The sequence below is a fragment of the Lycium barbarum genome, chromosome 6, assembly GCF_019175385.1.
Source record: "Lycium barbarum isolate Lr01 chromosome 6, ASM1917538v2, whole genome shotgun sequence".
Taxonomy (NCBI): Eukaryota; Viridiplantae; Streptophyta; class Magnoliopsida; order Solanales; family Solanaceae; genus Lycium; species Lycium barbarum.
The window spans coordinates 127,824,932-127,849,325 of NC_083342.1; the positions used below are offsets into that span (position 1 = coordinate 127,824,932).

General features: G+C 34.0%; 1 protein-coding gene and 1 long non-coding RNA gene across 3 annotated transcripts; both read right to left on the reverse strand.

Annotated features, from left to right (window-relative positions):
• Positions 1-2,474: 2,474 nt before the first annotated feature.
• LOC132598807 (ABC transporter G family member 1-like) lies at positions 2,475-6,398 on the reverse strand. 2 transcript variants are annotated; one of them, XM_060311905.1, is made up of 9 exons: positions 6,286-6,398; positions 5,747-6,004; positions 5,525-5,604; positions 4,649-5,107; positions 4,283-4,369; positions 4,066-4,191; positions 3,595-3,786; positions 3,426-3,512; positions 2,475-3,342 (listed from the first exon to the last, which is right to left on the reverse strand). In XM_060311905.1, the coding sequence occupies exons 2-9, from the start codon at positions 5,976-5,978 to the stop codon at positions 2,647-2,649; spliced, it is 1,959 nt and encodes a 652-aa protein (XP_060167888.1). In that variant the 5' UTR covers positions 5,979-6,004; positions 6,286-6,398; the 3' UTR covers positions 2,475-2,646. The 2 variants fall into 2 exon arrangements, with proteins under 2 accessions (XP_060167888.1, XP_060167889.1); XM_060311906.1 differs by lacking the exons at positions 4,283-4,369; positions 6,286-6,398 and having other exon boundaries at positions 5,747-6,248.
• A 2,599-nt stretch (positions 6,399-8,997) lies between these two features.
• LOC132600181 (uncharacterized) lies at positions 8,998-10,560 on the reverse strand. Its single transcript, XR_009567152.1, has 3 exons — positions 10,410-10,560; positions 10,125-10,321; positions 8,998-9,961 (listed from the first exon to the last, which is right to left on the reverse strand). It is a non-coding gene; the product is annotated as an uncharacterized LOC132600181 (long non-coding RNA).
• Between the last annotated feature and the right edge of the window lie 13,834 nt (positions 10,561-24,394).

Genomic DNA, 24,394 nt, shown 5'->3' on the forward strand with positions numbered 1-24,394 from the left:
ATTAACTTGAAGCTTCTACTGCTCATATCCAATACTTCATATAACAGGCGACAGTCGTGAAATTTAGTGAATGAAAAGAAAACTGAATGACTCACGCGTATTGGGTATGATCAGAGTATGAGCCTGTTTGGATGGGCTTATGCCTATAAGCTGTTTGCAGCTTATAAGCTAAAAAAAATAAGTTGGGGTAGTCTAACTTATTTTTTTTGACTTATAAGCTGAAAACAACTTATAAGCTGCTTTAGATAAGTTAAGTTAAATGAGCCCAATTATTTTTTTGAGTTTATTTTAAGCACAAAATGACTTTAAGCTGGCCAGCCAAACACTCAAAAAAGCTGAAAACAGCTTATAAGCAATTTTTAAGCAACTTATAAGTCAATCCAAACGGGCTCTATATGAGTAGTAGAAAATACAAACTTCTCAAGGACATAAAAAGGACAGAGCAATTAAAATACCCGCCTATCGTGACCAAGTGTGATAACAAATATTTAAGGAGGGTCGTCAACATTTTCATCGTTTGCATTATTAATGCGAATTTTCATGAGTAAGAGGAACACATATACCTCCTTTGGTTCTCCGTCCGTTGCATCGATTCTTATGATGACTCCACATTATATCATCTGCCTGAAATTAGTAATCTGCGGGGGAAAAAAAATCAATAGATTCACCGAGCGAAAAGTGAAAAAGATTCACCGCAAAAAAGCTATCTCTTGACACCTACAATCACAAAAAGATTTTGTGAGAACACATATAAAGGAGAATTTGCATGTTTGTTTGGGGGCTGGGCATAAATACCGAAAACCGAAAAATCGAACCGGAACGAAACGAAACTTCAACAAACCGAACCGAACCGAACCGAACTAGTTTGGTTCGGTGTTTGGTGTCCATCGTCAAAAAACCGAAACCGAAATAGCCGAACCGAAGTTTGATAAAACCTAACCGAAAAACCGAACGCGCACCGAAATTTAATACATTACCCAAAAAAATTAAAATAGTCCAAGCCCATTAAGTTTAAAGCAAAAAAAAAAACTCAATTGTAATAAGTTCTCTTTTGCATTTGTATCCATAATTTTTCACTTCAATTGAAAAAATCAAATATCCTTAACAAAGAAAGGTAACTAGGATGTCTCTTTAGGATTAATGTATGTCCTTTATGTGTTTTCTTAATTATTCTTACGGTATGTATATAACACCTAGTAATCCTATGTCATGATTATATTTTTCTGTTCTTGTGTATCCTGTTTGTTTGATTTTTATTTCAATTTATCAGTTTTATGTTTTATTGCTTTTGAGAATATGAATTAGTGTCAATGGAATCGCTTATAATATTATATTAAAAAAAATGAATTGAAAAAACTGAAACCGAATCGAACCGAACTTTAAAAAATCAAAATCGAAAGAACCGAACCGAACTAGTTTGATTAGGTGTCCACCTTCAAAAAACCGAACCCGAAATAGCCAAACCGAAGTTTGATAAAACCGAACCGAAAAACCGAACGCCCACCCCTACTTGTTTGACACGGTTGGAATAACAATCATGTGAACTGTTTAAGATATGAAGGATGGCTGATTGAGAATTCTTTATCGGTGTTAGCTTTTTGTTAAGAGGTGTGACTATTAGTGAAGAATATGAAGCGTGGCTAATCAAGAGTATTTTGTACGGGTTTTTTTTTTTTTTTTTAAACTTTTTTATAAGAGGGTATTTAGATAATGGAAGGGTATTTACGTAATTTAACTTTTAGGTTAGGGGTTTCATGCTTTTAATATAGTATAGATATAGATAGATAGATATAAATAGATATAGATTATTCGGTTTTAATTTAAGTGTTTTAGTTGGATTGAGCATTAAATTTAAAAAAGAAAGGATTATTTCGAATTTTGTAGTCTTAAATTAAATGTGTTTAGTCGTTTAAATTTTGTGATCTTAAACTTGTGATATAAAATGTTGGAATTTGATAACTTACTAAATATAGAAAGAAAATACTCATTTTGGGACAGACAAAAAGAAAAATAAGACGCTTAAATTGGGACAAAGAGAGTGTTAGTTTTAGTAAGTCATAATCCCTTATTCCATTTTACATTATAATAATTAGCTGAATATAAAATTTAAGAACTTAAGAATAAAAGAATACTTAGGCGCATATCAAAAGTACACTTAATTAGGGCTTGCAGGTTTGAATGCGTGATGGCATCTTAGAACAACAAGAATATTTATTAATTAAGAAATATAAAATTAAAGAGTAACAAATATAAAAAGGTATTACTAGTATTACTTTTTGAACTTTCCCTTACCATGTCACCCTGAAAACAAAATTTCCATGTAACAAATCACCTTAATAAGTTTATAATCAGTAGAACAACAAACTTGAGTGTTGGGGCATTACAGTTGAGATAATTGATGAGTTCAGAGGAAGTGTTATACTACATATGTTACTTTTACTATATAGTTTTGCACTACGAGGAACACAATCATATTTAATATGAACCCCGTTATTTGCATCTTTACGTTATTATACGTACAATAAAGAGAGTCCACGAAGAGATGTATACAACAAAATATAGTAATACAGTACAAAATGGTACATTATAAAAATGAAACGACGATCCAAACAGTGTTCAATCACGAAGAACTAAACAACTTCTAATTCAATCAGATGAAGTGAGTCCATGGAGAGGCGAGGCAGGTAGGGACTTCGCCACAATTTGCCTACTACTTTTTGACAAAACTGATGCGGATGTTTTTCTTGCATGCACAACTTTTTCATTCGTCTTGACGATCAGGAAGAATACCAGGCGATACAAAATTAATGTACCTACAAGAATGGCAAGATCTACCCATTTTGAGTACGCCATTTCTACTTGCCATCTATCTCTCAATACGTGCTCTCCGCTAATTGTATGATTGTTTCCGTTGACGTAATCTGTAAATTGTAGCCCTTCAAATTCATTCTTAAACATGCCTTGGTAAGCATACCTATGAAACGAAATGTAGTATAATGGGTACTTCCAGAGTATTTTAGGCAACTCATTAGGTATCTGGAAAAAGCTGCCGCTTAATATCATTAATCCTTGTATTCCTGCGCCTACCACAATGCCCATAAGGAAATTAGGCACGATAGCTGCAACGTTCATCATTAGGCTCTCGACTATCATCATACCGGTGAAGAGGACCAGAGCAAAGTAGATGAAATGCTCAAATCCATTTTGAAATCCAGTGAGAAAATAGGCGATGGCGCCTGGAACCAATGAAATCAATAACAAGTACGGCATGGAAGAAAAAGTGTTGCCAATGACAAAAGCACAACAACCATAGTGCCCGTTCAAGTTTTCTTTTTGGAACACCTGCATTTTCTCGAATCAATTAGGTGTGATGAACGATTAAACAGAGAATTAGTTAGTTGTGATGATGAAATAATGATTTATACCTTCATGTCCTCGACAAATGAAGGGAATCCACCAACTGTCATGAATGTCATAAATGAAACAACGAAAGCCACCATTAGACCTCTTTCCTGAAAAGTTAATATTCAAAATTGCGTTATGATCAAATTGCGTGGCCATACCAAAATTTCTTCCACTTGCTATTGTTTATACCTCAATTGAACGATAGCTTAAGTCGACATTATAGTAGATATAACCAAGACCCAAAGCAAGGATGACATAAGACACGGATCTCATCCAGTAATAGCCAAGATCGCGGAACATGTTCACGGATGACCTCCTTGTCAAAACCAGGCTCTGTGTTGTGAAGTTGGAATGACTTCTTTTTTCCAATATTTCACCACCCTGAAAATATATAATGGTATTTGTTAGAATGATCCCTTTTCATCATCCCGCAGACGGGGACGGAGTTATAATTCTGCTAACAGGTTCGACAGAACAGAACAGAACTAGTAGTTTTGACATTTTATATTTGTGTTAAAAATTCACTTAATATGTATCCACAATCCACTAATTAGATTGTCTTTCTTAAAATTCAGAACCCATAAATTTAAAATCCCAGCTCTGTTTCTGCATGCAAACAACCGCTCTTCCTTCGTTTCCTTTTTGGGAGTTTTTCCTTACCTGTTGACATATTTCTGCAACCTCGATCTTAACTTTATGGTATTCCTCGGATGATTTATATGAATTTATGAGAAAATCTACCACTTCTTCCGTCGGCTTTCTTCCAGCTGAACCATGTTCAATATCCTATTAACAAGGCAAAATTACATTGAGTAAAATGCAAACTTAATTTGGCCCCTCTAAGAAAAAGTAAAGAGTATGGATACTATTTACTTACCACATCAAAATCCTTATTTATTGTTTTAAGAAAATGGTCAGACGGATTCTGAAGAAGTGGGCAAGGGAAACCATTTGTCCCGAAAAACTACAATACCAAAAGCAGAGATTAAAAACAGAGCTAACTAATGAAGTTTTTACATATACTTTTATATGTTGGTGGATTGAGACAAGTAAACTAATCGACCAAAGCTACATTCATGTTTAATCACAATTGTATAATAATCTATTTTAGCTCCAATGATGAATTAGGTAGTATTATTTCTAATAAAGCTACATAAGGACACCATTTACTGAAAATTATGCGTATGCCATTGAGTATACTGCTTGACAAGTTAATGATTTAGCAATTCGTCTATGCAGTTACCTCAATTGCTGCACTAGCAGGTCCAAAATACACGGTTCTTCCCGAAGACAAGATGCATAAACTGTGAAAGAGATTGAAAACTTCAGCACTAGGCTGATGAATAGATGTGATAATGGTTCTTCCCAATCTTTGGCGTGAAATTCCGCTCATCACATAATAAGATGCAGCACTGTCAAGGCCACTGGTTGGTTCATCAAGGAAAAGAAGTTTGGGTCTCGTTAGAATTTCAATACAAATACTAAGTCTCCTCTTTTCTCCTCCGCTAATTCCTTTATTGCCAAATCCTCCAATTCTTGTGTTCATTGCATCTTGCAGCCCCATATCCTTTATAGTTTGTTCTGCTATTTGAATTTTCTCTGATTTTGTCATGGAATCTGGCAGTTGGAGTTGTGCAGAGTAGTAAACAGCTTCTTTAACGGTTAGTGTTGCTATCAGAGTTTCATCTTGAGTCACATATGCCTGAACATTAGCATGTGTTTTTATTAGCTTGTTAATAGTATTAGTCGAGTTCCGAAAAGTCTTTTAGCCCACATTGGTACTTTGAAAAGGCCTTATAACAAGATATACTCCGTATGTCAAATCTAATAAGTACAAGAAGAATCTAAGAAACGTTTTGGAGGGAAGTTGAAATTTGCTAAGACAATATTTAAATACTAATAATATTTTAGTAGGCTTTTGGACATACATATTATTTGCAAATCGACCTTTTTTTTTCCTATAGTTTTTTCAATTATCTCAACTCAACTTGGAATAGAGAGTTTGAAATTCAAAAACTAGTAAAAAAAGGTGTTACCACTGCGAAACAGAAACGAAAAAACTAAATAAATGTAGTGATGCATCAAGCCATGCAGTATTCAGATATGCAGATTTTCTTACAGAAGTTCCATAAGAAAGTTTCTGTTTGTGACCATTGATCAGAATATCCCCACTCTGCCTTGTGCTGAAATCCAGTTGCCCTGATCAAAGGTGAGTCATATAAAATCGGAAATCACATTTGTTGTTTTAGCCTCATGCAAGATAAGTACTGCATAACTACTTCATATATATGCATCGTTTGACATACTCCAGTGTATACAATAGTTGAATACAAGAATATACCAGCTAATGCGTCGAGAAGTGTAGATTTGCCAGAGCCAGAAGGACCCATTACAGCCAAGAGCTCACTAGGGCGAGCATAGCCAGTGACTCCTTCAAGTATGTTTTTGCTGCCATTTTTACTAGTGGAAACAGTCACCCACAAGTCATTCCATGTCAAAAAAACTCCTCCATTACTCTTCACGCTATTCAATTCTTCTTCCTGCTTTCCAATTCTGATATCCTGCAACTCCATATATAGGTGGCCGATAGCGATATCTTCTACAAAATAGAATACATTGTAACTGAATTAATTTGAAGAGGAATGAGACGACTGATATGGCTAAATCTTATATGCCTTCGGGGGTGCATGGGACAATCATATGTACGTACTGTTACAACTTACATCGGGGGTGCATGGGACAATCATATGTACGTACTGTTACAACTTACAAACTAGCTAACCAGCAACTATATATTAAAATGCACTAGTGTACGTTATCACTTAAGGAGGTAAGTGAAGTTAGAACGAAAATAGAAAGAAAACAAGTTGATACGCTTACATAATAATAGGAGTATAATATATCCCGAAAAGTTTTCAGTTTCCATCAGTTTCTACATCTTCATATATAGGTAGAGAAAAAATTAAAATCTGTTACAAGTAGGTAGGAAACTGGCGGGGATAAAGGATTAATTAGTACGTAATTGATGGTGAAGTCGGTAGTGTGCCAAACAGTTTAGGAAACTTTATTATAGACCTTTTGTTTTGTAGAAAAATGTTTTCTATAGTACCGCCAATTTAATGATTCGCCGGCACAACTGCCACTTTAATTTACTTCTTATATGTAGTAAGAAACTGTATTTATTCCTTAATTTGCTATTTATTTTTCTTTCTTCATTCAAAATGTTGGAACAGATAAAACGGAAATCCTTTATTAGTAATTTTAATTTAGATATTTTGTTCTAAGGGAGTACAATTATCTACAATCTAAAAGAGACCCCATTTACGTGTTTACTTTATAAACCAACGACCTTTTCTTTTACTTGTTTCCCGATTGCTTAACGAGATCGGTCTTAAAGTATCAAGCCTGTTTTATTTCTTTTTTCTTTTCAATTGGACCCAACAGTATTTTTTTTTTTCTAATTAGAAAAAACACATAGAGAATATTTTGATAACACACTACAAGAAAGTATAGAAATGACAATAAAAAATTTAATATTTGGCAATAACTTAGTTTTATTATTGACAAAGGAACTTTTTTGTTGTCATAATATTGATTATTATTGCAAAAAGTACTTTTGGCAACAACAAAAAAAGTTGTTGCGCGTTGTTGCAATAACAGTCGTTGGGAAAAGTCTATGCGACAATTTTATTTTATTTTTTATTGTCAAAAGTACTCTTTGCAACAATAATCAATCGGCAACAAAATTTATTTTATTGCCAAATATTTTTTTCTTCTAGTGACATTTTATGCATCATATTGTTACAAGATCTACAATTAGCTATAAAGTAAACAAATTAAAGAAGCTTTATATATTTGGATATTTTGGTCAAGGACCGCAGCTTAATTACTATGCCGCCACTCCATCTCTAGCAATAATTATGTGGTTAAGAATTCAGTACGTATGTGCTGAAGCCATGTGCTCTCTTTTAATATTAGTTTTAGCAATGAGTTTAAGTTATATATATCATCATTAGCGTAAAATAATAAGTTTAAGTTATATATATCATTATTAGCGTAAAATAATTTCTGTAATCTTTATTTGTTATACTTCACGTAAGCTGGTTGAATGATTTTATTTTCAAGATTATGGATATAATAACATTTCAAGAATGCTTACCAATAAATTATGCGGTTACAAAATATAGTTGTCTCAAATTATATGCATGTCATTCTAGAAGTTCAAGTCATAATTAATTATTTTTTCTCCATTTTGCCCTTAGTAGAATTTTGCCATTAATGGAGATGACTCATAAATAGAGTAATCATTTAACGGAGAGATTATAACTCTAACATAAATAAGGTAAAGTACGTCAAATACCCCTCCTAACTAATACTCCCTCCGGATAAAAAAGAGTGTCCATTTAGTTATTCACACACCCTTTAAGAAAATACTAACTTCTAGATAAAAATAAGTAATTTGACTAAATTGCCCCTAAATAAATAGGTATTGAGATTTGATCACATAATACTTAATAGGGGCAAATCTGAAAAAATAAGATTAATTCTTTTTTGATTTAATAAGTGGACACTCTTTTTAACCCAAGAACAAAAGGCTAAGTGCACATTCTTTTTGATCCGGAGGGAGTATTTCTCAAGGAGGGAGTATTTCTCAAGAGGCTTGTAAAATTAAAAAAACGACATAGGATGGAGTATCCTTTAAGTGACCTCATAATCTTAAAAAATACTTTACATTATGTACTAATTATAACTTAAAACTCACGAGAAACACACAGTTAATTAGGGTTAGGGGCCGCTTTTTTCAATTAAATGATTCCAACAATAGTTAGGTATATATGTAGTCCTACATTTACCTAAACATCAAGGTATCCCCACTTCTTCTTTTAGTATTAGCAAGAAGTTCCTATCTGCCCATACGGCTTTATTATACGCATGAAGTTTTTTATTTTTATTTTTTGGGTCCTGCATGTATACTTATGGAAGTCTTCTCTTGGCAGTTGGCACATTGATAATCAAGTGGATTGTGGAATCCCGTAAAATATTCCGATAACACATGGTTTCCTGAGCTTTCTCACTTAACTAGTGAAATTCTCCAAGCTTTGCGCGGTTATAAAATAGTTAATGAATTATTAAATTTTAACTCTATATACATATAAAAATTAATTTTATAGTAATTAAATCTAAAATGAAATTGTTTTCCCGTTAGCTACACAAATTTCCAAATTATATGTATACAAAAATTAGTTCTATAAATTGATAGCTAGTTCCTTATTTTATTGAAGGGAGTAGGTAACATTCATATCCGGGTCAGCAGCAAAGAAGAAAATTAGATCCTTATCTCACCCCGAGAAATAGTTTCTTCAACCATCCTTTTCCTATATTCAATATAGAAATTCTTTGTATCTTTTTAAGCACAGACCTTTCGTCTGGATAGTAGAACTAAAAATTTAAGATGGATAGGTGGTGAATGTCATATTTTGAAACTAAAATTTAATGTATTAAGTTGCAAAACTTTATTTTTTGTTTTAATTTCCTCTCTATTATAGGAGTACTTGATCCTCTATGTATGGTGATTTCTTAATAAAAGATTTTTGAGCTTCCATGCTATGTCTTTATTTCATTTGTTTACTACAATCTTTGATACATTAAATATTTTTAGGAGTTACGAAAATGAAACACAGAGGAGTTATGGATGTAAATTAAGAGTAGAAGTTAGGGAGACGAATAGATGAGAATTATAAGCATTTTAATGTATAATATTATTAGACATTAATGATGCATTTATTTCATTTGTAAAAAAAACTAAGTGAAGAGGGAAAATAAGGGGAAAAGGTTTTAAAAAAAAAAAAAACTGATAAGCGCGTTTTGTGGCACAAGAGATGTCACATTACTGTTCCAAAGACCACAATTTATAATATATATCCCCTTTCCATTACGTTTTCAAAAAAAAAAAAAAAAAGAGAAAGGAGGGAGCTGTAATTAAGAGAATTTAAAGAGTGTGTCTTTGAAGTTCTTTAATATAGCACATAAATGAAGAAAGGAACTTTGGGGGAGAGTCAATTTGACTGTAATACTCTCGCCATCCCAAATTGTTATATTTCGCTTCTCGAGAGTTAATTTGATCAATCTTTCAAACTAATTTGAATTATATCAATTAAACCTTTTACAATTAAAATTTAGGTTAAAACACTATAAGAAAGTACTACAAGTTGGAACTTTTTTCATGTCAAGATGAAAAGATATATTTTAGAATATTGATCAAAATTTATATAATTTGACTCTCAAGAGGCAAAAAATGACAACTAATTGGGATGGAAGGAGTCATAATTTTATCATAAGACTGGTCATCATCATCTTCTGAATTTGCTCAGTTTTCTCTACTCTTCTATCTTTCTATGCTTCCTTCTTCATCCCTTCTACTATTCACTCTGATGCTCCTAGTCGCTTCAACTGTCATGTTTATTGAATTTGACTTCGTTGCAACTTGTCTTCTGCTCTTACGTGTTACATCCCATTTATTTGTACCTCAATTGTTACCTCTACCTGTTGTTTGCTCCTATAAACATAAATCAGGAATACACTTAAAGAAATTGTTACTGACTTTGAAAAGCTTAGATTTGTGGATTTTTCAACCTTAAACACCTGTTCTGTAACTTTTATGTTACCAACACTAAAAAAAAAAAACATAGAAACGATTCTTAAAGTTTAAGCAATCATACCTTAAATAGCAGTATGACACTGTGATTTTATTGGTCTTGATGTGTTGTAAAAGATAAAAATAACATGTTGAGTGTTTCTTGGGACTGATCTTGGCATATCATTTTTATGTAACCAAAATTAACATGTTCTCATAACCCTGCCAACTGTCTGAGTACTCAATCACCACTCAATGGAGTAATGTTAAGCACAAGCAACTCTTTAAAAATAAACAACAAAGAAACAAAATTTTGTTTAGCATGTCAGATCAAACATATCCATAATTTGAAAATATAAAAGGAACATACCCGTAGGTTCTTTGCAGCTTTGCCAACATGGCTCTTATCAGTGAAAAAGCAACCATGATGCAGTGATTTAATCTTTTACTTCATGTTCTCCCCCTCCCCTAACGTACGGAAAACTTCACAATAAGTATTAGTTAAATAAATGGAAGTGTTCAGGGACCATTAGTTGAGATTCTTGAGAATAGGAATAGAATCAATTAGCTAGGATAGAATAAATCCGTTCAGTATGGGTATTTACATTATATGAACGTAAGACTATTGACTTTAATTCTTACCATTGGATAAATAGAAAAATATTAAAAGAACAGGCATAAAAAGGAGGGCAAAAAGTCAAAAAAAAAAAAGGAGAAAAAAGATTATTCAATGCAATTTAAGAACATCAATTCAAATCCAGAATCTTGAATTTTCGAATTGTGAAAAAATTGAGAGAAAATAAGAGCAAAAGAGATAAATTTAGGAATTCCTCTTGTAAAATATATTTCTCTGTCTAAACTGTGTACAAGCTATGTTATTTTATAATTGCTAAACTAGGGACTAATGCTGTAAATTATCAATATTACAAGGAATGTAAAAAATAATGTGTAACAAATTTTTGTCCTATACAAGTGCAATTTGTAGGGTGTGATAGAGTGTATGTGAACTGTGGTGTATATTTGAACTGTGGGCTGCTGAGAGAGCCTTTAAGATAAAATGGGCCTTTAAGATAAAAACAGCCCAGATGTTGTTTTTGGCCCAAACGTGAATGAGAAATGCCCAGACTTAGTTTGTATATCTGAAATCCATTTGTTGTGTTGTCTTCTTCTTGTCTACTTCGTTCAGTTCAACAGCAGCCATCTTCTTCTTGTCTACTTCGTTCAGTTCAACAGCAGCCATTTTATCATCCCCCCTCAAGTTGGTGTCCGTTGATCGGATACCCAACTTGCTCAAGAAATGTTTATGAAGAGGACCAACCAAAGCCTTGGTGAAAAGATCAGCGATTTGTGAGGAGGATGGTATGAAAGAAAGGGAAATAAGGCCACCAAGAAGTTTTTCACGAACGAAATGGCAGTCAAGCTCGATATGCTTGGTTCGTTCGTGAAAAACGGGATTTTTTGCTATGTGGATGGCGGATCTGTTATCACAATGAAGGGAAACTGGAAGGGAAGGAGTAACATCAAGATCTAAAAGAAGGCGAACCAACCAAGAGACTTCTCCGACGAGTCGTCGCATAGATCGATGCTCAGATTCAGCGGAAGAAAGAGAGACCACCGGTTGTTTCTTGGATTTCCAAGACACCGGAGAATTTCCAAGGCTGATGTAATACCCACTGACGGAACGGTGAGAATCGGGACACGAGGCCCAATCGGCGTCACAAAAACCCAGAACTTGAAGCGATGGGTCAGTGTTCATAAAAAGACCCAAACTTGGATCTTTTCGCAAGTATCGAAGAGTGTGAAGAGCTGCTTGAAGGTGTCCAGAACAAGGTCGTTGCATGTATTGGCTGAGAGATTGAACGGCGAAGGCAAGGTCAGGACGAGCATGTGTAAGGAAATTAAGCTGACCCAGTAGACGCCGATATACAGTTGGATCTGGTAAAGGTTCACCGGAATCAATGGAGATTTTGACAATGGGATCCATAGGAGTAGAAGCAAGGCGGGAAGGAAGATCTGGGTATTCCTTAAGCAAGTCCATGGCAAATTTTCTTTGTGTCACGATCATTCCATCTGGAAGAGGTACAATTTCCATACCCAAAAAATAACTTGCAATACCCAAATCTTTTATGCGAAACTCATCATCAAGAAAACACTTTAGATCACTAATTTCCTGTTGATTGTTGCCAGTGAGAAGAATGTCGTCAACGTATACTGCAAGGATAGTGACAGAATCTGGAGATGATTTGTGGAAAAGGGAGTAGTCGTTCAAAGAGGGACTGAAGCCTCGTGTACCCAGTGCTGATGACAACTTCGAATACCATTGGGGCAAAGCCTGTTTGAGCCCATAAAGGGATTTGCGCAATCGGCAAACATGTGATTGAGAAGGTGGAGAAAGCCCCGGCGGAAATCGCATATAGACTTCCTCGTCTAAGTCGCCATGTAAAAAGGCGTTATTCACATTGAGCTGGTAGAGGGGCCAAGATTTCTTTACAGCAACAGCAAGAATGCATCGTATGGTGGTCATCTTTACAACAGGTGAGTACGTCTCTGTATAATTAATACCTTCACGTTGTATGTCACCTCGCACAACTAGACGAGCTTTTAGCCTTTCCAAATCACCATTTGACTTAAGCTTTACCTTATAAACCCATTTGCAGGGTAAAGGTTTTTTTTCTAGTGGAAGAATCACTTCATCCCAAGTAGAGTTGGAAATCAAAGCACTGAGCTCATTGGCCATTGCAAGAGACCAACCAGGATCAGAAGCAGCCTCTTGGTAAGTGCGGGGTTCTCTGATTTGTTCAATGGAATGCAAAAGTTGTTGATTTTGTGTGCTTAAGCAAGCAAAAGAAAAAGAATGTAGAGGAGGAATAGAAAAAGTAGGAGAAATGGCTGAAAGAGCAGTATCACATATAAAATCAGATAAGTGAGAGGGAAAAACAGACCTTCTGGTTGTTCTGCGCAGGCCTGCTTCTGCTGGCAACATATGCACATTAGGAACAGGTGCAGGCATGATATTAGAAGAAGAATTAGATGGGCTAGGTAAAGACTGTGGTGACACACTTGGTTGAGGGGAAGTACTGTGAGGTGTGTGAGAGGGAGGAGAAGATGGAAGATCAAAGTGTGGTGTAGATGAAAGACTTGTAGTAGGGGGAGGAATAGGGGAAAGACCAGACTCATGTATACTACTAGGTTCAGCACCGACATCCATTTTGAAGGATCCTGGAAAAAGCTGAGACATAGGAACATCGCGTGCAAATGGGAAAATTGACTTATGAAATCTTACATCTCTACTCACTATGACCTGTTTGTTAATGAGATTAAGGACTTTGTATCCCTTTTTGCCAAAAGGATAACCCAAAAACACTCCAGGAATGGCCCTAGGACCCATCTTGTCTCTATTCGCAAATAGAGTTGATACAAAACAAAGACAACCAAATGTTTTCAAATGGGAATAGGAAGGTGCTTTCTGAAAGAGTTTTTCATAGGGTGTCATGTTGTGTAGCACTTTGGTAGGGAGTAAGTTTATAATGTGGGTAGCTGTGAGTAAAGCCTCCCCCCAATACCTCGGTTTCAAATGGGACTGGTACATAAGTGCCCTACATACTTCAAGAAGGTGTCTGTGCTTCCTCTCTGCCACCCCATTCTGTTGAGGGGTGGCCACACATGTGGTTTGATGGATAATACCTTGTGTAGAGAAAAAATCACTAGGCAAATGTCCTGAACCTAGTTCATATGCATTATCAGATCTTACCACCTTAACTTTCTTCCCAAACTGCCTTTCTACATATGCCAAGTAGGACTTAAGAACTGGAAAGGCATTGGACTTGCTAGACAGTAAATAGGTCCAAGTTGTTCTAGAAAAATCATCAACAATGGTCAGGAAGTACTTTTCTCCCTTATAGGTTTGAGTCTTATAGGGTCCCCATGTGTCTATGTGTATCATGTCAAAACATGCTTGTGATGACATTCTACTGTTTGGGAAAGGCAACTTGGTTTGCCTTGCCATGGGGCAAATGTCGCAAGGAAAATCAAATATTTTAGGTTGTTGCATAGAATCACCAAGTATCTTTTTCATAGACATGTAAGGCAGATGTCCAAGTCGAAAATGCCAAAGTTTGCTAGAAACAAAATTCTGTGAATTGCAATTCATTTCATTCATGAAAGAAGGATTACAAAGGTTTGAACAAGAACTGGGTATGGTAGGAACAGATTGAACCTTAGAACCTACAGGAGAAACAGAACTAAAAGAACTAGAATTAATAACTTTGTTCTCTAAAGGGTGAAGGAGGTTGGATGTAGACATGGTTGCAGATGTGTGACCTTTCAGCAGGAACAGGCCTCCAACAGCTTCACCAAAAATCTGCTTCCTCTGAATTGTATGGCCCTGTATGAAACACCCCTTTTTAGAAAAAATGATTTCAAGCTCAGTTTCTTCAATAAATTGGCTGACAGAAAATAAATTGTGTTTAAAAGAAGGGACATAGAACACATTAGTTAGAGCAATGTGTTCTGATAAAACAATTTCACCTGTATAATGAACATTTACCTTATAAGAGTTAGGCAAAGTTACAGAACAGGATGAGGGAGTAATTTAAAAGAATGAAATAGGGATTTATCAAAAGTCATGTGGTGTGAAGCCCCAGTATCAATTATCCAGGGGCTTGTCTGAAACCTTTTGATAGAAGAAGTATAGGCTGCAAAAAATTTAGATATACCAGCCATGTTTGCAGTGTGCTGTTCCTGGGAACCAGTACCATTTTGTACTGAAGTGAACATGTCAATTAGTTGCTGGCACTGCTCTTTTGAGAAGTTGTTGATGTTGAATGCAAAATGTTTGTTCATTCCTTTCACTTTAGAGGCTTGTCCTTCAGGAATTTCAATGTTATTTCTCTGGAAACTGAGAACATTAGCTCCACGAATTTCCTCTGCTGCATTCACTGCATTGACCCTAGCATTTCCCATAGGCTTCTTTGTAAATTTGTAGCCTTCTGGATAACCTATTAACCTGTAGCAATTACCGATGGTATGGTTTGTTTTCTTGCAGTAAGTGCAAAATAAGTTGTTTCCTTGGTTAGTGTTCTGGGAATTCCTAGGATGGGAAGAATCTGGATAGGAGACTTGTTTAGATTCTTTCTTTGTGTTGAAGCTTCTCCTATCATTCCATTTGTTCACACTAAAAGCAGTGGAATCTGTTCCCACTAGATTCCCATAATGTACCTCTCTTTGTGATTCTTGGTTTAGTAAAATGGAATAGGCCTGACCAACAGATGGAAGTGTTTTCATCATCAAAATATTTGCTCTCACAGCTGAGTATGCCTCATTCAAACCCATTAAGAATTGAATGAGCTTAATATCCTCGTTCATTTTGTGATTATGCTCTTTTGCACCACACTTACAATCACAACTACACACCATAAAAATATTAAGAACTCTCAATTGGTCCCATAATTTTTTTAGTTTATTAAAATAACTTGCAATATCACTTGTGCCTTGTGTGATATTGTTTAAATCCCTTTGAAGTTGAAATAGTTTGGATCCATCTGGCTGACCATACCTTTCCTCCAACTCATTCCACAGATCTGAGGTTGTCAAGGAGTAGATCAAGCTTTCAGCAATATCCTTGCTAAGGGAATTGAGCAACCATGCAATGACCATGTCATTGCATCTTCTCCACTAATCAAACAGAGGTGAGTCCTCTTTGGGAATTTCTGATTTATCATTTATAAAGCATAGTTTGTTTTTGGCAGAGAGTGAAATGAGTATTCCTCTCTTCCAATTTCCATAACTAGTCTCATCAAAGCTAACATTCAAAAGATTCATTCCAGGTGAATCCGATGCATTTAAATAATAAGGATGATTGATTGGAACAACATCAGAAGGTGTTTTTTCAATCCCTATACTGGATTGTTCAGTAGTTCCAATGTTTCCTGTCATACTACTGATTTGGAAGAGAAGATGAAAAAAAAAACAGATGATAAAAGAAAGAAAAGAAACAGATCTGGATCAGATCTGCTCTGATACCATGAAAAAATTGAGAGAAAATAAGAGCAAAAGAGACAAATTTAGGAATTCCTCTTGTAAAATATATTTCTCTGTCTAAACTGTGTACAAGCTATGTTATTTTATAATTGCTAAACTAGGGACTAATGCTGTAAATTATCAATATTACAAGGAATGTAAAAAATAATGTGTAACAAACTTTTGTCCTATACAAGTGCAATTTGTAGGGTGTGATAAAGTGTATGTGAACTGTGGTGTATATTTGAACTGTGGGCTGCTGAGAGGGCCTTTAAGATAAAATGGGCCTTTAAGATAAAAACAGCCCAGATGTTGTTTTTGGCTCAAACGTGAATGAGAAATGCCCAGACTTAGTTTGTATATCTGAAATCCATTTGTTGTGTTGTCTTCTTCTTGTCTACTTCGTTCAGTTCAACAGCAGCCATCTTCTTCTTGTCTACTTCGTTCAGTTCAACAACAACCATTTTATCAGGATGAACATATGTCTATTTTTCCCCTGCGAGCATCAAATTTTTAGACTTGATCTCACAGGCCAAATACTGAGTTTCAATTTTGACATACATGTGTTGGAATTTTCTTTATTTGTCGTAGCCTGTTTGGCCAAGCTTCTAAAATCAGTTTATTAAAGTGCTTTTAAAAAAGTACTTTTTGTGAAAATAAGTTTGTGTTTGGCCAAATAATTCAAAAAACCACTTTAAAGCAATAATTAGTGTTTGACCAAGCTTTTAAAATGTGCTTCTAAGTGTATTTTTTCAAAAAAAAAAATCTTTTTTTTTAAAGAAAATCTACTTTTTTAGCCTCTAAAAAACAATTTCTGCTACTCCGCACAAGTAATTATTTTCTCTCAAAAGCTGGGTCAGACACCTCATTTTTTTAATAAGCACTGTTAGCCTCCCAAAAACTTGACCAAACAGGTTAGGCCGAAATACTTTTTCCATTTTGTTAGTAAATGTTTAGTTTCCATGCCTAACTAGTGGTCATCATCAGAAAATTATTTGTTTCTCCTATTTTCCCATTTTTGCTTTTCTAATTTTTTATCTTCATATTTGGGTATTAGAGTGGAAAAAAAAGGAAGAAAAAATAAATCATCCAGTGATTGTCAATACTACTGCTTTGAAATCATATGGGAAAATACCCTTATTAAATGCTTCTTAATGTGATTTTGTAAAACTTTGTTGGAAGTTGCCCTAATCGTGGAGGTTTTTCAAAACGTAATAAATATTTTCTGGCTAAAAAAGACATGATCATTTCGTTAAAGTATTCAAGTTGGATTATTAAAGGGAAAGTTGCAAAGCAGGATTCAGGATTTAAATTTTATGCATTTAATATTAAGATTTTTGTATTGAACCCATTATATTTTTAAAGTTATGAGTTCATATCTACTATATATTACAATTTCAATAATTTTTTATACATAAATTTATGTTTCGCGTCAAAAGCTATGGGCTCAGTTGAACCCCCATTTATAATTCTGGATACGCCCCTGAAAAGTTGAGTCCGGAACCAAAATGACTCAATAAAAATCTAAGTGAACCAAAATACCCCCAAAAAAATTTGGTACAAATGTACCTTTAGCGCAGTAAAATACTGCGCTAAACCACTTAACCGTGACGAAGCCGTTAAGTGCTTTAGCGCAGTATTTTACTGCGCTAAACCAAAATTTCTCTTACCTATAGCGCAGTAAAATACTGCGCTATAGGACTCCATCATAAATCCCCTTTGGCTCCACCACTGGTCCCTCCAGTGGCGTTAAAAAATTTCAAAAACGCCAAAGAGCAAGATTCTAAGCTCGAATTATGGAAAAAAAAAATGGCGTACAACTCAATTAACACAATTCTACAAAAATCTTCAATTAAGGTTTTCTACTATAAACTTTTGTTATTAATTTGTTATATACATTATATTGTACGCATGTTTTACATTTAATCGTCGTTAATTTCCCAACAAAAAAAAAATCGTTTTTCTTTTGCTTTCATCGCGCTGGGCAGTGGCTATTGCCACTGTTCCTTTTTTTTTTTTTTTTTTGGCTAATTCATTAATTGTTAAATGCGTATGAATTGTTAGTTTGTTAAATGTTTATGAATTGTTAAGTTGTTATATGTTTTATGAGTTGTTAATTCGTTAATTGTTTATGAATTGTTAATTATTTATGAATTGTTAATGAATTATTATTTTGTTAATTGATTATTTGTTAAATATTGATTATGAATTAATTAGTTGTTAAATATTGAGTATGAATTGAAAGAAGTTGATTGTTAATGAATTATTATTTTGTTAACACTTTGTTTGGATGATTGTTATGTATTGTTTCAAAATGTATCATATTGTGATGAAATGTATAGGACCAAATCAGTCGTTACATAAAATAGGACATTTCCTCGTTACGTAACGATGGATTTAACGATACGATACAATAAAATTAAAGTAACAATCAAAGCAAACATTATAGTTAAACTAACAATACAATATAATACAATAGGTAACAACCATCCAAACAAGTTGTAAATGATTATGAATTGTTAAATCTATATTATTTTAAAAGCATGAAAATATATGTTAAATAAAAAAAGATTATCTAAAAAAGAATAGTTAAAGTTCTTCTTTTAATATTTATGCTCACGGAAATAAAAATTATTATGAATTTCATAAATATAGACGTTAACGATAAAATGTATAGGACCAATCAGTCGTTACATAAAATAGGACCTTTCCGCGTTACGTAACGACGGATTTAATGATACGATACAATAAAATTAAAGTAACAATCAAAGCACGCATTGTATTTAAACTAACAACACAATATAATACAATAGGTAACAACCATCCAAACAAGTTGTAAATTATTATGAATTGTTAAATCTATATTATTTTAAAAGCGTGAATATATATGTTAAATAAAAAATATTATCTAAAAAAGAATAGTTAAAGTTCTTATTTTAATATTTAGGTTCACGGAAATAAAAATTATTATGAATTTCATAAATATATACGTTGACGATAAAATGTATAGGACCCAAAAAAAATGTGGTCGACGAATATACTCTTTTAGTCTAATTTTATCATATTTGCGTTGGCTATTTGGTCAACTAAAAATATATCACATATCCAAGATAGAGTTCTAAACAAATATTACTGGAAAAGACTATCAAATAAAGATTTATATATTCAAAATAAATATTGTATTCAAGATAATAAGTAGATATTTTTTTTCCAAGTTAAAATTATTAATTAGTTAATATAATTTCTCTTTCATTTCAAGAATAATGACGAATTTAGTTTGTACAGACCAGACTCTTTCATGGATCTAAATGTTTCACCGGGGCCCGCTGTTCACCCAGGGCCCAATGATAGATCAGTATTGTCTTTGCAAGACAATTATAGGTCAGAGTTATTATGGGCTGGTACTATAGGGATATCGACTAGGCTTCGTCCTTGTAGGCTGCAGAGAGCGTGGACTCTTTTACGTAAGCGCCACCCACACCCTCGCGTCTTAGAGATATTGTTTCTGAGCGGCATCTATCGCTGCGTGTCCGTTGGTCGGGTACAACATGATTGGGTGCTCATTACGTCCATAGTTGAGCGGTGGAGGCCGAAGACACATACTTTTCATCTTCCCACCGGTGAGGCCACAATTACACTTCAGGATGTGGAGGTCCTCTTTGGATTGCGAGTAGATGGAGAGCCATTATACACTTAGTACGAGCCTCCTCCTGGTAGGACATGGGTGATGGAGTTGACTAGGCTCACCCACTTCGTGCCTGATGCTGCGGCCCAGATATCGGGACAGAGTCGGGTTCAGATTAGTGCACTCTGCACTTATTTTGAGGGTCTGGATCCTGTTGCGGACGGCACCCAGCAAGACGTTGTTGATCATCATGCCCATTTTACCTGCTTATTATATTCGGGGGCATCTTATTCCCGAACTCATCGGTGCCTATGTTAGCTTACGATACCTGGCCTTCTTGGAGCATCTGGGCCATTTGGGAGACTACAGGAGGACTTGATGCTGCCAGAGGAAGAGACTGTGCTGCCAGAGGACGCGATGCGCGTAGAGGACGCCGTGCTGCTGCTAAAGAACCTGGTGGTGGAGGACACCATCTGGTAGATGAGGCCGATCTCATTCCAGAGGACATTCCCGTTCTACTCCATCCGCAGTCGTTTCAGGCCTGTGGCAGCTCACCTGGGCACTCACCCACGTTTACGCCGGCGCTCCTACTTGCTGAGATACCCGGGTCTTCATCACAACCGTGCCAGAATGCATACATGGAGGAGCGTGATAACGTCGATTGGGCAGCGTTACGCGCTTCATTAGCTGATGAGCAGCTTGTGAGGAATTTAGAGGGAGCCAGGATTCTTGACTTTGATGAGTTTTTGATCCCGGTTAGTATTTAAAATACTTATTTGTTAATTTAAATTACTTATTTTAAATATTTATGTTACTTATTATTTCATTTTTTAATATTTTAGGATTCGGCGCCAGTAGGTCCACAGGGTTGACCCATTCAGGAGCCTTCTCATCAGCCTGCCGAGGCAGAGGTGTCTTCTCATGAGACTATCGAGGCACATGTAAGATTTTTACTTAAATCAATTTTATTCAATATAAGACAAATATTTATTTAATTTTTATAACCTTCATTTGGACTCCAAACAACATCTCGTCCATGAGACTACATCATATTCCGCACCAACCCCATCTCAGACGCCTACAGACACAGGTTTGATTATTCAACAAACGTTAATGTATTCAATTGAATAAATAAGAAATGGTACTAGTTATTATATATTTTTTAGGTTCATCCTTCGGCGCCTGCGGTGGCGACTCTCGACGAGGAAGCGGTCTTGTTTCCAGACCCAGCTCAACCTGAGGTTCCGAGTGTGCCAACTGGACTAGATCACAAGAAGAAGCACGTTCTAGTCAAGGGCGCAAGGGCCAGGGGAAGAGAAGATAATCATGACTTGGAGCGCTCGGTTATTAAGAGGAAAAGGGCGATGGAGACGACGGCGAGGGCGGTGGGTAAGGGTGTATAAAGTAAACCGACAAACCGTCCCAAACCAATAAACCGAGTCAAACTGAGAAAAAAAATGACTAGTAGTTTGATTTGACTTGGTTTGGTGTTGGAAAAAAAAAACCCGACTATAATTGGTTTTGTTTGGTTTTAACTAAAATAAGTTAAATCAAACCAGACCAACCCGACATTACATGTATTCAATTTTTAAAATACTTTATACATAAAAATATGTATTCGTAATGAAATTTATAAATATTGCTTAAATGTTTTCGTAGTTTTTTTTTTATCTAGTATCATATTATTCAAGCTTGAACTCATAATTTTGAATGTCAATAAGTTTTATATCTTATGGATGTTAGTAACTCAAATAAAGTCCAAACCAAAACCAACTCAACACTAATGCTAACAAAATAAATTCAATTTACCACTAGGAATGACAATAATATTGGATATTTATTCTTTAGTTTTGCATAATTGATTTAGAGAGTGAAAATACATAACTTAATTTTTTTCTTTGTCATGTAATTAATACTTATTAGCTGTACTTATTTTAGCATGACTTAGTATTTTTAGATTATGGTCATTTTCTTTATAACTTGTTAATTAGCAATATTTATTTTAACCGATTTTATTAGTTTTTGTTGAATATTTTAATACAATGTTATCACTCTTCTCACATTTTGTGTTATTTTCTTAAGAAACATCTTAATTATATAGTTATATCTTACTAGGACTAAAGAAATATTTGAAGTAAAAGTTATATGTTTTGCATCAAGACTATTCTGGGCAAAAAACTAGAGAAAACCCGAAGTTGAAAAATTCGAATTTTATTGGTTTGGTTTGGTGTATAAATTAAAAAACCCGTACCAATTGATTTGGTTTGGTGTTTAAAAAATCCGAACCAACCCGGTCTATGTACACCCCCAGCGGTGGGGATGGTATGAGCCTTAGGCCTTGGGATAGTCTCTGGCATACTACATGTGGGACCCACTAGTACATACGATAATCTTGTACAGTTTAAGTAAATATTAAATATTTAAAGCGTCTCTATTTTTATTTGTAAATATTATCTTAGCCTTTATTATTGTTTGTAGTGTCACATCCTAAATTGATAATAAAAAAAAACGTGACACATTCGAAATAGAGTTAAGCATTAATTTAAAAATAACACGAAACCCTAAAACATAAATAAAGTAAAGCTAATGACTACAAGTCTTCAAACAAAAAAGGACTTCGAGCACTTTTCAACCACTAAAACGACAATGCAAACTTTTGCGTACCCTTGATGCATTGAGCCTACCTTATTAATCGTACAAATATAAGGAGGGTTCTACATAAAATATTGAAGTTCCGGAGTCTCAAAGTATGATTAATATACGGCTAAACTACGTAAAAACGTGTCAAAATGTAATAAGAGGCTGTTTTGGGAAAATAGGGAGTCCTATAGCGCAGTAAAATACTGCACTATAGATGAGAGAAAGTTTGATTTAGCGCAGTATTTGCACTTAACGGCTCCGTCACGATTAAATACTTTTTACTGCACTAAAGGTAATTTTGTGTCAATTTTTTTTTTAAGAGTATTTTGGTTTACTTGGATTATTAAGTCATTTTGGTTCCGGTGTCCTAGAAAGTTGCACCTTTGGATAGGATTGGACGGTATTTCTCTAACAGAGCAATTAGTACTTCAGTAGGTGGTTGTTTTTTGCAATTAACTACTGGTGACATGATTGTTTTGTTGAATGAATGTTTAAGTTGGATCATTGTTATAATACCTATAGTAAGTAACGAATCATGCAACTGCCTTATTATTATTACTGGGCTCAAAAGTCAACAAAAATTCTTTTCACGTGTTTATAGTGGATGTGATATTTTCGCGTGTATCTTGCGTACAAGAGAAGAGCACATCCACGACTTTAGCATTTTGATCCATTTGTTGTGTACACTAGTCCAATCTCTCTATTAACTCTTTTTAACACACTAAATGATAATTATTTTATCAAGTGAAAAAAGAAGAACTGGTTTTTAACCAATTTCCCTTGGAGATATTATTCACAGTTTTATAACAAATTAATCTGAAAAAGAAATTAAGTAGTATGACGTTCTCCTACCTTTCAACAATGTAATCAATTGGTCATTCCGTGCCAAGAAAAATTACGAAAGATTCATTTTTTTAAGATGCTAATACTCCCTCCATCCCAATTTATGTGACACTTTTCGTTTTTTGAGAATCAATTTGATCAAACTTTGGAGTTAAATTGAATTAGATTAACTTAATATTTGAAGATTAAAATTTATATATTTGAAAACTATAAAGAAAATCGACAAACTGCTAATCTAAGTCAAACTGAGAAAAAAAAACCTGACTACTGGTTTGTTTTGATTTGGTTTGGTGTTGGAAAAAAAAATCCGACCATAGCTAGTTTGGTTTGGTTTTAACTAAAAAAAGACAAACCGAAGCAAACCAACCCGACATTACATGTATACAATTTTTAGAAATATTTTATACATAAAAAACATTTATTTGTAATGTAATTTATAATATATTTCTCAAATGTTTTCATAGTTTTTGTCTTTTCACATATTATTTCAAGCTTGGACATTTTTAATTTTATTCATTTATAGTATTTCATAGTTTTTGTCTTTTTAATTTTATTCATTTAGCACAACCGTGTTAATATTCTAATTTTTGAAACTACATCTCTTAGCATTAGAAAGAATGAGTCATTAGCAAACTTGACATATAAAAAATGACGTTATTAAAGTATAATTTCATTGTGAATGAGGTTATTGACTTATATTTTACCTTTCTTTTGAATTCTAGGAGTATTTACTTATGTTACGTTGAAACTTACTTATGTAACGTTAGAATTTGACATAAGAATGGTATGTTAAAAATATTCTTTTGGATTTTGAATTTAGGTTATATTTTCAATTTTAAAAATATTTGCTTTAGTACCATTGACTTGTTATTTCACATTGCATGTTCTTTATTTTTCACTTACCGTTGATAGAATTATTGTCAAACATTTGAATAGTGTTATGACATTATATTTATAAATATTCTATTTTTGTCAAACATCTAATCGCATGATGTTCTCACAAAAAAGGTATGCTTTTAATTTTTATAATCAATTAAAATTAAAATATTATTAATTTGAAATTATATATCAATTATTTTTTACAATATTAGTTACAAATATGATTATTAATTAATATATTTTCAAGAAATAATGTATTATTAAATAACTAAATTAATATCATTTATAAAGGTACATATTTTTTAAATTTTTTATAATTAAATTTTATTTTTAAATTAAACTAACTGTGT